Genomic DNA, 12,828 nt, shown 5'->3' with positions numbered 1-12,828 from the left:
ACAGGGAAGCCTATATCCAAAAGCCTGTCCATAGCGTCCTAGACCCATGGAACTATGGAACATCACCACGGTCTAGTTCAGACCCTGTTCAGCTCGGTGAATCCTCTGCAGTGTACTCTTTTATTTTTTTAAGATTTATTATTTTTTATTGGAAAGTCAGATTTACAGAGAGAAGGAGAGACATAGAGGAAGATCTTCCAACCACTGCCAAGTAGTCACAATGGCTGGAACCAACCTGAAGCCAGGAGCTTCTGCTGGGTCCTGTGTAGGTGCAGGGTCCCAAGGCTTTGGGCCTTCCTCAACTACTTTCCCAGGCACAAGTAAGGAGCTGAATGGAAAGTGGGACAGACAGAACATGAACCAGCACCCATATGGGATCTTGTTGCACGCAAGACAAGGATTTTTTTTTAAGATGTATTTATTTTATTACGAAGTCAGATATACAGAGAGGAGGGAGGAGAGATCTTCTGTCCGATGTTTCACTCCCCAAGTGGCTGCAATGGCCGGTGCTGTGCTGATCCGATGCCAGGAACCAGGAACCTCTTCCGGGTCTCCCACACGGGTGCAGGGTCCCAAGGCTTTGGGCCGTCCTCGACTGCTTTCCCAGGCCACAAGCAGGGAGCTGGATGGGAAGTGGAGGAGCCGGGATTAGAACCGGCGCCCATATGGGATCCCGGGGTGTTCAAGGCGAGGACTTTAGCCGCTAGGCCACGGCTGCTGGTCCCAAGACAAGGATTTTTAGCCGTGGGCTATTGTGCCAAGCCCGCAATGTACCTTTTTGACTTGAATTCACACCCTTTGTTCCTCAAGGAGTTAGCCACCTCCTGTTTACTTGCAGTCAGCATCAGTCTTGCACAAAGAACTTACAGTCTCCAAACTTTGTTTGCGTTCTACATCTACCAGGGACGACCATACAGATCCACCTGTAACTCCGCTTACATGAGAGTCTGCCAGTCTTAGCTTCCATTATCAGAAAACTTCTATTTAACCAGGTTGCTTTCTTAGGACAGCATCAGAGTAAATGCCCCAAAGACATAAGCGATGTCTTAAAACTTCACCAGCCTCTGGTTCATATGTTCCTTTTTCCAAGAGTTTGAAAAAGCCTGGAGATACTGCAGTGGTGGCCATCAATGAGCATCAGATTGACTGAGTTCCTGATGTGCTGGGGTCAAGTCCTGCAAGGATCACATGGGAATGACACACACAAATAATAGCAAATGGCGCACCTGCTTCCTGCCAAGCTTTGTGGTGGTGTGCACAAATTGACTCAGACAGCTCTCACAGTTAGACTCTGTAAAAATAAATGCCCCATTTTACTGGTGAACCAACCAAAGCAGAGAAAAGTTATAGCATCCCAAGTCTGTCTAAACAGATAATTTCCACCAGGCAGTGTAGCTCTGGCGCTCCACTGCCAACAGTGGCAGTGACTTCCGGTCTAATGTTTACTGGGGTGGATTGGGGAGGGTATGCCAGGCTGTTATCACAGAATCCCACATGAGGATCAGGCCACAAACACGAGTTCCGAATGAGGACGGATGGACTTTCACCACGGTGCACAGGAACTGCATACAAAAATTGGGTATCTGTGCAGGAAATAGGTGTTAATTCAGATCTTTCATGGGGATGGAAGGCAGCTATGCTCACCACTATACCACCAATGCCGCTACCTTTCATGGGGATGGGAAGGAATGAAGAGGGATGGAAATTCAATGGCTAGAGACCGCAAGGCACGTGAGATAGAAGGAACCTAGTGAGAAGGAACCCCCAGCCTGTGTGGATGCAGTGTGCAGGATGGGTGGGGCTGAGGAATGAAGGGGGTCCGTGTGGGAGACTGTGCAGAGCTTTGCAGAGAAAGCAGTGTGCAGACAGTTAAGCTGGAGGTGAGTTACCCAAGGCCAACTGATAAGCAGCTATCAGAGAGAGCCAGATTGAGAGAAGAAATTGCATAACCAGACTATTATATTCAACTCGGCTAGCTTAAAACAATTTCCCTCCCACTGTGCATGGATCACAAAGAATTGAATGGGAAAGTGAATTAACTGAACATTTAAGAGTCTGCTGTGAGAATTTCTGTTGCTGCTGTTATTTCTGGAACAAGTGCCACTGAGTTGCTCCTTTATGTTAGTAGAGGACAAACCAGCCCCGTAAGCCATGTGCAGCAGTTAAGGAAGCACTTGCTATAGCCGAACGGATCCACCAGATGGCAGGCTTCACAAACCTCGCCTATTTTGATTTTTTTCCCTCCAATTTTTTTGCCATTTTTTTATCCGACCGCTAACGTTTCCAGCCTCATATTTGCCCCTGAATTCTTGGTGAATGGGAGGTTATCTTTTGGGCCCATATCAAAGTTAACTCCTGTGGAACAAATCACATGTAGAAAAGGGTGTACGATTCGCCGACCACCAGGGAAAGAATACCTCAGCCAAATGTATAAGAAGAATTTAGATGGCCTTTATTCCGGGAAACCATGGTCATGAGCTTCGCTTCCCCGTGCAGTGGAAAGGCAGACACGGAGGAAGGGGCTGCAAAGGGAGAGAAAAGCCCGGAAGAGCCGTGCAAGGGAGTTTTAAACTCCCCTTACATGGAAGCTGGGGCGGGGTCGCCCTTCATTGGTGCAGTGGTGATCTTACTGCCTCAGGGACCCACCAGGATTTTGCCAACCATGCGGGTTACAGCTTTGGGCCTGGGCTGCGCCCTACTCCGGTTACCTTGGCAACCATCAAAGGGAAAACTGGGTTTGATTTTGGAGGGTCAAGGCAGCCAGCAATTAGTGACACTAAGGCTCTTGTTTAGTAGATTCTGATCTTCATTCATTTCTGCGTTTATCTTACACCGTGTCATGGTGTTTCTGTCCCCTGGCTGAGGACAAAGCATGCATATATCAGGCACAGGGGAGTTGAGGGGCCAGGGTGCCCAAAGCCACTGGGGGACAGGTGAAGGGCCGGGGCAGGCTATGTACCAGGCTCTACGACCTTGGAAAGAAGCGGCCATTGTCCCGAGTCATGAGGGTGAAACCAACAACCTCATGATGTGATTGCAAAAAATAAAGACAGCAGCCACGCATCAAATTCCAGGTGACGCCATTCATTACCCAAAGGCTCTTCCAAATGCTCCAAGTATGTAGTAGTTTTTTTGTTTGTTTTGTTAAAGCACGCATTTCAACATTTTGGAGCACCAAAGTAAATTCAGTCCCCAACTTCCCATGAGCTCTGAAGTTATCACCATCCGCTGAATTCCCCTCTTAAGGCAAGAGCAGAAGGTCAGCCGCCATGCTAGTCAAGTTTTTGCATTTGCATAAAGAGTTCCTAATGTATTCTTTCAGAATAACAAACTTCCGTTGAAGTTCAAACCCTATTTTGCACAAATCTGACACAGGTGTGGGGTTATTTGTTCTTGAACATACAAGCAACTGTAAAACCAAGAATGAAAGACCAGGACTCTCCAGGGCTAAACCAGATGCGAGACGGGAACAAGCCGTTTCCTGAAGAGCTACCACTAACCATAATAAACGACATGGAAAACAGCAGTACGGAAATGGTTAAATTCTCATTCTCTCATTGAGGCAATATATTCTTTATGTATTTTTAAAAAAATCATGTTCAGAATTATATAACGTGAAACATGTCCATCAATGAGAACATATGCTGATACTTGCCTGAGAAAACCGAGCAGCAAATGGATGGAGAGGTGACCGTGGCATCGGGCGAGGGGTTCCCCAGTGATTTTAATCTAGCTATTTATGCTGTCTAGTCTCCATCTTATGAAGCCACAGGTTCTATCCCTAGCCGGGGAGGGAGAGTGGATTTTATCACAGCCGTCATTTTTGTTTCTCCAGTCTCTCACGCCCAACCTACTTAGCTCCCCAAGACCTGGTACCACGTGGGGATGAGCTGCTGGGCATTCTCCCTGTCCCAGGCCTTCGGAACAGGCCTTCCCTGTGTTGCTTTTAAGGTACTCAGGGCCATGTCTGACTTTGAAAGGACACATTCTTTCCTCCCCGCCACCCCACCAACTCAGGACATAATCCAAGCTCAATTTGCCTCTGTCGCTGAGGCAGAGCCGCCCTCAGCTCGCCTTCCACACCCCCAGGCCCGCGCCCCTCTAGGGTTGAGTGAAAAGACAAGGTTCTGCCTGGAACCTTCTCTGGATTCTGTGATCAGGGTCGGGGCAGAGCGCCCTCTGGCGAGCAGAGACTCACCAGTTTTGCACGTTGACGGATTTTTTTTTTTTTTTTTTTATTGATCTTACTTAGTTGATTAGGGAACAAAGTGTCAAGGGCTACAGGGTGAAAGTGGGTAATACCATTGTTTCCACAGCAATATCATTTTACCCTGTATCTGGGGTCAGGGAAAAAAACAAAGGGAAAAGCCCCACCCAACCTCCCACCCATCCCAGATCCCCAACGGGAGGCGCGCTCTGAGGGTCCTGCTCACACAGTTTTGATAGTTCATCAGTTCTGGATTGCTGCCAATCTCTCAGTTCCAATTGCAATGAGCCCTATTCAGAATCCACTGGCTAACAGTCTCTTCATGGTTGGGGTTCTAAGATCAGCAGTTCAATTGGAGGGATCTCCAAAGATTTTTTTTTTTTAATGAAAATAAAGAAAGGAAGCTTTTAAAGCAATTAAAATGAAAAGACTCATTCAGTTTTCCCCTCTTATAATTTCGAGGCCAAAGGAAACACACAAAAAGGAAGAAAAAAGTTAAATAAATCAAGCGAGAGCAGACAGCCGCTGGGCATGTGCGGCCTTATGCATATGGATGAAGAGAACTGTTATTTATAGGCCCCCTTCCATGTGGCACACTTGGGGTTGCGGGCTGTGTCTGCCTTCTCTCATTTAACCGCCACACGAGCCCTGGGAGCTGGGACTGGGCCCCCCGCCAGCAGTGGAAGCTGCTTCCCAGAAGGACAAGCAGCCTGCCTGTGTCAGTGAGCAGATTTCGAACTCAGAGCTGAGGACCCTGGTGGCCAGCCTCTTGCGGATCCTCCACATTTGGCCTTACGGCTGGTCTGTGTTGGCAGAGCCCCACAGAGGGAAAAGTTACTGAGCGAGCGGAGCCATGTGTACATTTGAGGGTGCCTCTCTCTAGTTCATTTGGGATCTTATTACCTGATTCTGATTTTTCCATCACAACTTTCCTTCGCTTGACTAGCACCTCATTTTTTCTTTTTCACAGAGCGGAAATAAAGTATCCATCAACACCACCCCATTTGAAAACACTTCGATCAAAACAGGACCAGCTAGAAGAAACAGCTACAAGAGCCGGATGGTGAGGCGGAGCAAGAAATCCAAGAAGAAAGAAAGTCTGGAGAGGTCAGTGGAAGGGGCGTTTCTAAAGTGCCTGGTCTTTGCCTGTGCTGGACACAAGTTATCCCCTGGTTCGCTTAGATCCGTGTCCTATGCAAGCATTCACTTCTCTATGGGAAATACAGAAGTGCACTTCACACACTGATCAAGTTCGTAGTCACAATAGCATTATTTTTCCTAGTGAAAGGATTTACATATTTTCATTGTACAAAGATAGAACTTGCTTTTTTATCATGCGTGAGCACCATGCAAAACCTTTTACTGTTTTTCAAGCCTCCAGACTTCATTTCAGAGCACTTGGATTTGAGGAACCAGACCTGTAGGCAGTTTTTTTCATATTCAATCCGCATTTAAAAGGTCCTTTACTTTATCTAAAAACAAACAGTTGGTGTTTTTCTTCTTTTAAAAAAAAAGGCCAACTATCGTAAAATCACTTCATCTTTACAGCTTCTATGTAAGCCCAGGACTCAAAGGGCATTGTTTGACTGACAGGAAACCCTAAGCAGGTCGCACACATTTGCAGCCTGGGATACGCTGCGCACCAGCTTTCTGGGCTTGACGCGGATGCCAGCAGGATGCTGGCAGGCATTCCAGGTGTGCCTCCTGCACCGTGCCGGGGCATCTCTCCTTATCTTAAGAGGATCTCTAATGATAGAAATTAAACCCGAAATGAATGATCTGTGAACGCCAAGAGTCCCAAGCAGTGGAAGCAAAGATACAGAATTCCGCTGCACATGGACTGGCTGTGAACAGCACTTCTACTGCAGAATGAAACACTAGCCATTTTTCTCACCAAAAACGTTTTGGCTTTTTATACAGGAGAGACAGACAGGGGAGGCATATGGCAAAGGTGGTAGAGGGTGGTAGAAGAGCTTAATCCTCATCTCCCACATTAGGAAATTCACAGGTTATTCTTAAAATTAAGTAGTATCAGTATAGTCTTTTAGCCTTAGACAGACACCTGGGAGAAACGGGGGCTTTGGGGGGAGTGGAGAGAAACCAGAATATATGAGCTCTTTTTCATTTTCATTTTATAGAACTGTTTGACTTTTAAATCCAAGTGACTACTTGGCTTAGAGTTGCACACCCAAATTCTAGGATCCTTCTTTTTTGGTGGCGCTTTATTGTTGATCGCATTTTTAAGTCATCTAGAAGAAACTGGCTCAAGGCCGGGCAGGACTCAGCTTTGTTTGAGCTCACGAGAAGAGGGTTAGTCTCTCGGAGTGGTAAAGTAGCTCCACACAGCTGTGTGCACCCAAGAGTCAGGGCAGCTGAGCTTGTTCATTTTCATTTTGCCTCTTTCTTGAAAATCGAAGAAACAGTAGGAGCATCCCTCGAATGCCCACAGTGGCCAGGTTCCAGGCTAGACCAGACCCGAGATCTCTCAGGAACCTGAGCCGCAGGCTCCCAGAGTCCATTCTGGTGGCAAGGCTGGAGATGCATTTGGAGCCCAGGCACTCCCGTACGGGCTGTGCGTTTCCTCTGCCTTTTTTTTTTTTTTAAAGATTTATTCATTTTATTACAGCCAGATATACAGAGAGGAGGAGAGACAGAGAGGAAGATCCTCCGTCCGATGATTCACTCCCCAAGTGAGCCGCAATGGGCTGATGCGCGCTGATCCGAAGCCGGGAACCAGGAACCTCCTCGGGGTCTCCCACACGGGTGCAGGGTCCCAATGCATTGGGCCGTCCTCGACTGCTTTCCCAGGCCACAGGCAGGGAGCTGGACGGGAAGTGGAGCTGCCGGGATTAGAACTGGCGTCCATATGGGATCCCGGGGCGTTCAAGGCGAGGACCCCAGCCGCCAGGCCACGCCGCCGGGCCCATTTCCTCTGCCTTCTTAACCATGAGGTTCAATACCGGCTGCCAGAGCTGTTGTTTTTTTTTTTTTAAGATGTGCTCAAAATGCACATTTCACTTTGATGGTTGCTGCCAGCCTCTGCCGCCACGGTAAGCTTCTGCCTCAGCTTTCCGGGTGTTTTCTATGTAAATGCACAGGCTGCATTGTCAGGAACATTCAGGAGCCCGGAGGGGTGAAAGCGCCGCAAGCAGCCCTTCATGAATGAAGCCCCTGTTCACTGCATCACCATCCCAGACCTTGCATGCTCCCTTAGTTAAATGGGGTCAACACATCAGTTCTGACGAAGCCACGAGCTGACCTCGTGGGTGCTGGGGTGGGGACGCGCGAGCTCCTCCGTACGTGCCCCCTTCTCAGTACATCTGTTTTCATTGCAGAAGGAGATCCCTTTTCAAGAAGTTGGCCAAGCAGCCATCTCCCTTACTCCATACCAGCCGGAGCTTCTCCTGCCTGAACAGGTCCCTATCCTCAGGAGAGAGCCTGCCCGGGTCGCCCACGCACAGCCTGTCCCCTCGCTCCCCCACGCCCAGTTATCGCTCCACCCCCGACTTCCCATCGGGTGAGTGAGGGTCCCGGATCTAGACAGTGAGAAAGTGGGGAGCGAGAAAAAGTCACCCTCTGGGACCCTGGGAAACCACCACGTGACTTCCGCGTGACACAGGCAGTGTTTGAGAGCCTGGGCTTAGCCTGGGGGAGGGGAGGACGCTCAGCAACTGCCCTTTCCCAACCTTACCTTAAGCAGCGTGGGTTGGACGTGGGAAGAGAACCAGGGAGATCTTGGATGCTCACAGCCTTGTCTTCCATCCCCCCAATCCCCTGCAGGTACTAATTCCTCCCAGAGCAGCTCCCCAAGTTCTAGCGCCCCCAACTCCCCAGCGGGGTCGGGGCACATCCGGCCCAGCACACTCCATGGCCTGGCTCCCAAGCTCAGCGGGCAGAGATACCGCTCAGGACGCCGGAAGTCGGCTGGCAGCATCCCCCTGTCTCCACTGGCCCGGACGCCCTCTCCGACTCCCCAGCCCACCTCTCCCCAGCGCTCACCATCCCCGCTGCTGGGACACTCCCTGGGCAGCGCCAAGATCGCCCAAGCCTTTCCCAACAAGATGCACTCCCCTCCCACCATCGTCAGACACGTGGTGAGGCCCAAGAGCGCTGAGCCCCCGCGATCCCCACTGCTCAAACGCGTGCAGTCCGAGGAGAAACTGGCACCCTCCTACGGTGGTGACAAGAAGCACCTGTGCTCACGCAAGCACAGCCTGGAAGTGACCCAGGAAGAGGTGCAGCGGGAGCAGAGCCAGCGGGAGGTCACGCTGCAGAGCCTGGAGGAGAGTATGTGCGATGCGCCCTCTCTCAGCCGCGCCCGCCCGGTGGAGCAAGGCTGCCTGAAGCGCCCCGTCTCCAGGAAGCTAGGCCGACAGGAGTCGGTGGACGACCTGGACCGGGACAAGCTGAAGGCCAAGGTGGTGGTCAAGAAACCAGAGGGCCTCCCAGACAAACAAGAACCCTCACAGAAAGCCCCTGGTCTCAAGAGTGACTTGGAAAATCACCCTCTATCAAGGCGGGAGGAGAGAGAGAAGAAAGTTTACTCCAAAGCTTTAGAAAGAGCAGGTCATTTTGACAGCAAAGCCACCGGGCCGGAGACCCCGACGATGGGCAGCTTGCTACGAGATGCCCTGCACAAGCAGGCCAGTGTGCGGGCCACCGAGGGGGCCACCTTGGATGCAGTGGCAGCCCCTGGCTGCAGTCCAGCACCCAAGGAGCACAGCCAGGGCCCAGGGGACTCCAAACGGGCCCTTGCTGCCAGGCCCCTGCAGGACGGGGTCTGTGCTTCCCTGGAGAGGCCCACCTCCTCTGGGCGGGGTGAGCACGCGGAGAAGGGTCCCCAGGTCAAGGAGCACTTCCGCAGTGAGAAGCTAGACGGCAGGCTGGCCAACATCGATTACCTCTGGAAGAAAGTGGCAGTCGAAGACAAAGATGACAGCTCCGGCCCAGGGCTGACGACCAACACCCAAGAGTGCCTGCCGGGGACCCCCCTCCGGCCCATGGGTGGGCAGCAGGACACCCCGACGGTAGTCGAGAGCCGGGCGTTTATCAACAGCAACCACCCAGCCCCGATGAGCACCAGCTCCTTTGTTCCTCTCAAGGCCTTAGCTGGCCGAGTGGACGGGGGAACAGAGAAGCCGGGCTTGGTGACCTCCACCGAGTCCCCGGTCAGGAAGAGCCCCGAGTATAAGCTGGAAGGTAGATCGGTTTCGTGCCTGAAGCCCCTCGAGGGTACTTTAGACATCGCCCTCCTGTCGGGACCCCAGGCCTCCAAGCCGGAGCTGCTTTCCCCAGAGTCTGTCCTGAGTCCCAGCCCAGGCAGTGACGTGGGGCCTCCCATGCCACCGGGCACTCCCATCAGCAGCAGCGAGAAAAAGGGCGAAACTGCGGATCCCAAAGAGCTTTCCCCTGCTAGCTTAAAGGTGAGTAAGTCGTACCTCCTCGAGCCCCGGTTCCTGCCCCCCAGCCGGAGTCTGCAGGCGCCACCAGCAACTCCAGCCCCTGCCCAGGAGCTGAAGCCAGACCGGAGAGTTACTCGCCTCATGAGCAGGAGCCCTGGGACAGTCACTGAGACTCTGCCACAGAGAGAGAGTCGTCCCACCCCCATGGACACCAAGCTCCTCCCCTGCCCAGCACAGAGCCCGCACAGTGCAGACCCTGGCAGGCCACGGGAAACAACTGCCCCCGAAGGGGTCCCTTCGAAGGAGAAGTCGAGGGAACCGTGCGAGAGGGGCCCTCCCACAGCCAGAAGCGAGCGACCCACCTCCAGGGCTGACACACACAGACAGCCCTCTGGGGAACCAAGTCCTCCAGAAAGCATCAGGTCCAGCGACGGTTCCCCAGGCCTCCCATCTGTGGGAAGGACCTGCCCGTATCTCCATGCGCAGAGCCAGAGCCCAGACAACGTGGCAGCAACCGAGGCAACGGTGGCCGGGCCTTGGAGGAAAACCAACCACAAAGATGGCCGGGAGGAGGAGAGGCCACTGCCCAGGCAGGAGTCTTCCTTACACTCAGCCGGGGCTCCTTGTGACAAGGAGCTTGGCAAGGGCAGAGGTAGCCTGGAGCCCAAGGCCAAGGGCCCTCCTGCCAGGTACTGTCTGCCCGGAAGTGACGGAGGCAAGAACGAGCAGCTTGTGCGTCTCCCAGGCCTGCAGGACAACGCCAAGGAGCCCCCGGAGCGGAAGGAGCAACCTACACAGAGACCTCTGACCAGTAGCCCTCAGCCCCTGCTGCCCACCAAAGACCTGCCCGGCCTGGCCTTGCCCTCATGGCAGCAGTGCAGTGCCCTGAGTCACGCTTCTGGCAGAGAGCTGGGGCCCAAGGCCACCACTGCAGAATGCAACCCAGGCCTCCAGGACCCTGCCAAGCCTGCCTCAGTGCCCAGCGACAACAGTAGCCACAAGCAGCCTGGCCCTGAGCCCAGCCCCACAAAATCAAAGCACCCAGAGAAGTCCCTCTCCGCCCCCAAACCCAGCATCATCGGGGCTGCCAAGGGCAAAGAACCTGCTAGCCAGGCCCTCTCCAGTTCGGGCAAGGGCAGCAGCAAAGCCGTGTTGGATGCAGACGCCCAGATCAGAGGTTGTAGCGTGGTTGACCAGGGAGATGCTGGGCCCTGCAGCCCCCTGAAAGCTGAAGGGAGCCTGCCAGATGCCAGACTGCAGACCCTCAGTAGTGGGCGGCCCCCAGAGGCCCTGGATAATAAGCCTGTGCAAGGACCCAAACAAGGACACCCGGGCCTCAGCCAGCCAGTGGACCAGGAGTTGCCCGCAGCCACTGACAAGCCAAGCCTGTTTCCAAAGCAGCCCAAACCAGCCACTGTGAAAGATTGCCCTCCTCCTGCTGCCTGCAGACAGACAGACAAAAGCTCTGGCCAGCCGGCTCCCGAAGGGAAGAAACCCATAGAAGCACTTTACCACACGCCAGCAGACAGCATCAAGCCAGAGGCCAGCCCGTCCCCTGCGCACACGGAGGGCCGACCCAAAGGAGCCACCGAGAGGCCGGCCACGGGGTCCGGGAAGGGCTGCGCCGAAGCCAGAGTGAAAGGCAACGGCGCCCCGAAGCCGCCAGCCGAGGCCGCCAAGCCGGGTGGCATGAAGCGGTCGCCCTCGGTGTCCGGGCAGAGCACCTTGCGGGTCGTGGCTCCTCCCGAGAAACCGCTCAGCTACTCCTGCAGCTTCCCAGAAGCCGGATCCCGAGGACGGGAGGCCAGCGCTGCTGCCGCCGCCGCCGCCGAGGAGGCGGCCGCATCCACCAAGGGCCACGCGGGCACCGTGGAGCTCACCGCCTCCCGGGACCAGCGCAGGGCTCCCGCGGGGGGCGAAGGCAGAACCCAGATGACCAAGAGCGACTCTTTGCCCTCCTTCCAAGTCTCCACCCCGCCCACCGAGGCCCAGCAGCCAGAGCCTAGCTCGTGGGACAGGGCCAGTACCCGGCACCGCGCGCTCTCGGGAAACAGGGAGACACGGGGGGCGACAGAGCCTGCCCCGGCCAGGAAGCACACTGCGGGCAGAGATGCCGCCAAGCCGTCCCCGGCTGCCAGCGTGGACCGCCCCATCACCCTTTCCTCGGAGAAAGATTTCGTAGTGCGGCAGAGGCGGGGGAAAGAGAGTTTGAGGAGCAGCCCACACAAAAAGGCGTGCTAAGCTGCTGGGCGCGGCAGGTGTTGCCCACCTGCTGAAAGGAACGAGGGGCGCGAGCGAACCAGCGGCTTCCTTCCAGATGCCTTCCCAGCTGTAACCTCTGAAACTGTTACCAGAGACTGTGAAAAGAAAGTACCCGACCTGAGATGCGGCCTGTGGAGGAGAAAGATCCCTGTACATATCTAGCCATGTGTTTGGTTTGGGATGTGGAGTGTATTTCTTGCTGCTAATGGCGTCTACTACAGCCCCCCCCCCCCGCTTCCATTTCTCATGAGATGTTAGCTTTAACATTTCCGGTAATGTAATAAAGCAAGACGCTCAGAACTGGGGTGTATGTGAAAAAAATGGATCCATCCATAGTCTTGTATATTGACACATTCACCAACATGTTTGGGTCTGTGTTTAAAGAGGATCTTTTAAGGCTCCATTTTTTAGAAGCTATGACATGAACTAGAGGTCAAGAGGAAAACCTTGAAATATAGGAGATTTGAGATTTTATGTGGATTTTTAACCAGTTTCTGATGGCACTGGCTCTGGCGACCCGACTGTCCAGAGTAAAGCCAACAGCTTGGCTCTCCCCTCCTGGCCGCCTGTGGAATCCTCCCAGCCTAGGAATGGCCAGAGCGCCTGGAGCTGGCCATTTCTGCATCAGGGCCGTCCCCATGGGTGCCGTGATATAGGGTCCACACGTCCGATGGGCCAGGCGTCTTTGGAGGCGTGTGAGTGGTGAGGCAGAGCAGGGACTTACCCACCTAAGCTTGCTTTCTGTTGTCTTTCTCTTCCTCCTTTTCAACCTCTTAAACTCAGGCCTTCCCGCTGTGAGCAGATAACACACAGCACAGCGCACTGGTCCCGCACCAGCCCTGCCCTGAAGGGACAGGAAAATGGCCTCGTGCAAAACCTGCGAGTGCTTAGGCTGAGACATCGGAAGAACTTTTACATTTGCTTTTTTTTTTTTTTTTTCCTTTTTGAGAAAAGAAC

The 12,828-nt window shown here is 53.6% G+C and overlaps 1 protein-coding gene across 8 annotated transcripts in view; it reads left to right on the top strand.

Moving 5' to 3' along the window:
* Positions 1 to 11,886, top strand: part of MAST4 (microtubule associated serine/threonine kinase family member 4) — a 606,692-nt gene extending 594,806 nt beyond the window's left edge. For all 8 annotated transcript variants that reach the window (XM_058679964.1, XM_058679962.1, XM_058679963.1 and 5 more), the window contains 3 exons: positions 5,178 to 5,314; positions 7,543 to 7,724; positions 7,988 to 11,886. In XM_058679964.1, coding sequence (XP_058535947.1) covers positions 5,178 to 5,314; positions 7,543 to 7,724; positions 7,988 to 11,850 — 4,182 coding nt within the window. In that variant the 3' untranslated portion in view covers positions 11,851 to 11,886. The remainder of the gene's footprint in view (positions 1 to 5,177; positions 5,315 to 7,542; positions 7,725 to 7,987) is intronic.
* Positions 11,887 to 12,828: the final 942 nt, after the last annotated feature.

This window comes from Ochotona princeps, chromosome 23, assembly GCF_030435755.1.
Source record: "Ochotona princeps isolate mOchPri1 chromosome 23, mOchPri1.hap1, whole genome shotgun sequence".
Classification (NCBI taxonomy): Eukaryota; Metazoa; Chordata; class Mammalia; order Lagomorpha; family Ochotonidae; genus Ochotona; species Ochotona princeps.
This window is presented reverse-complemented; position numbering and strand designations above follow the sequence as displayed.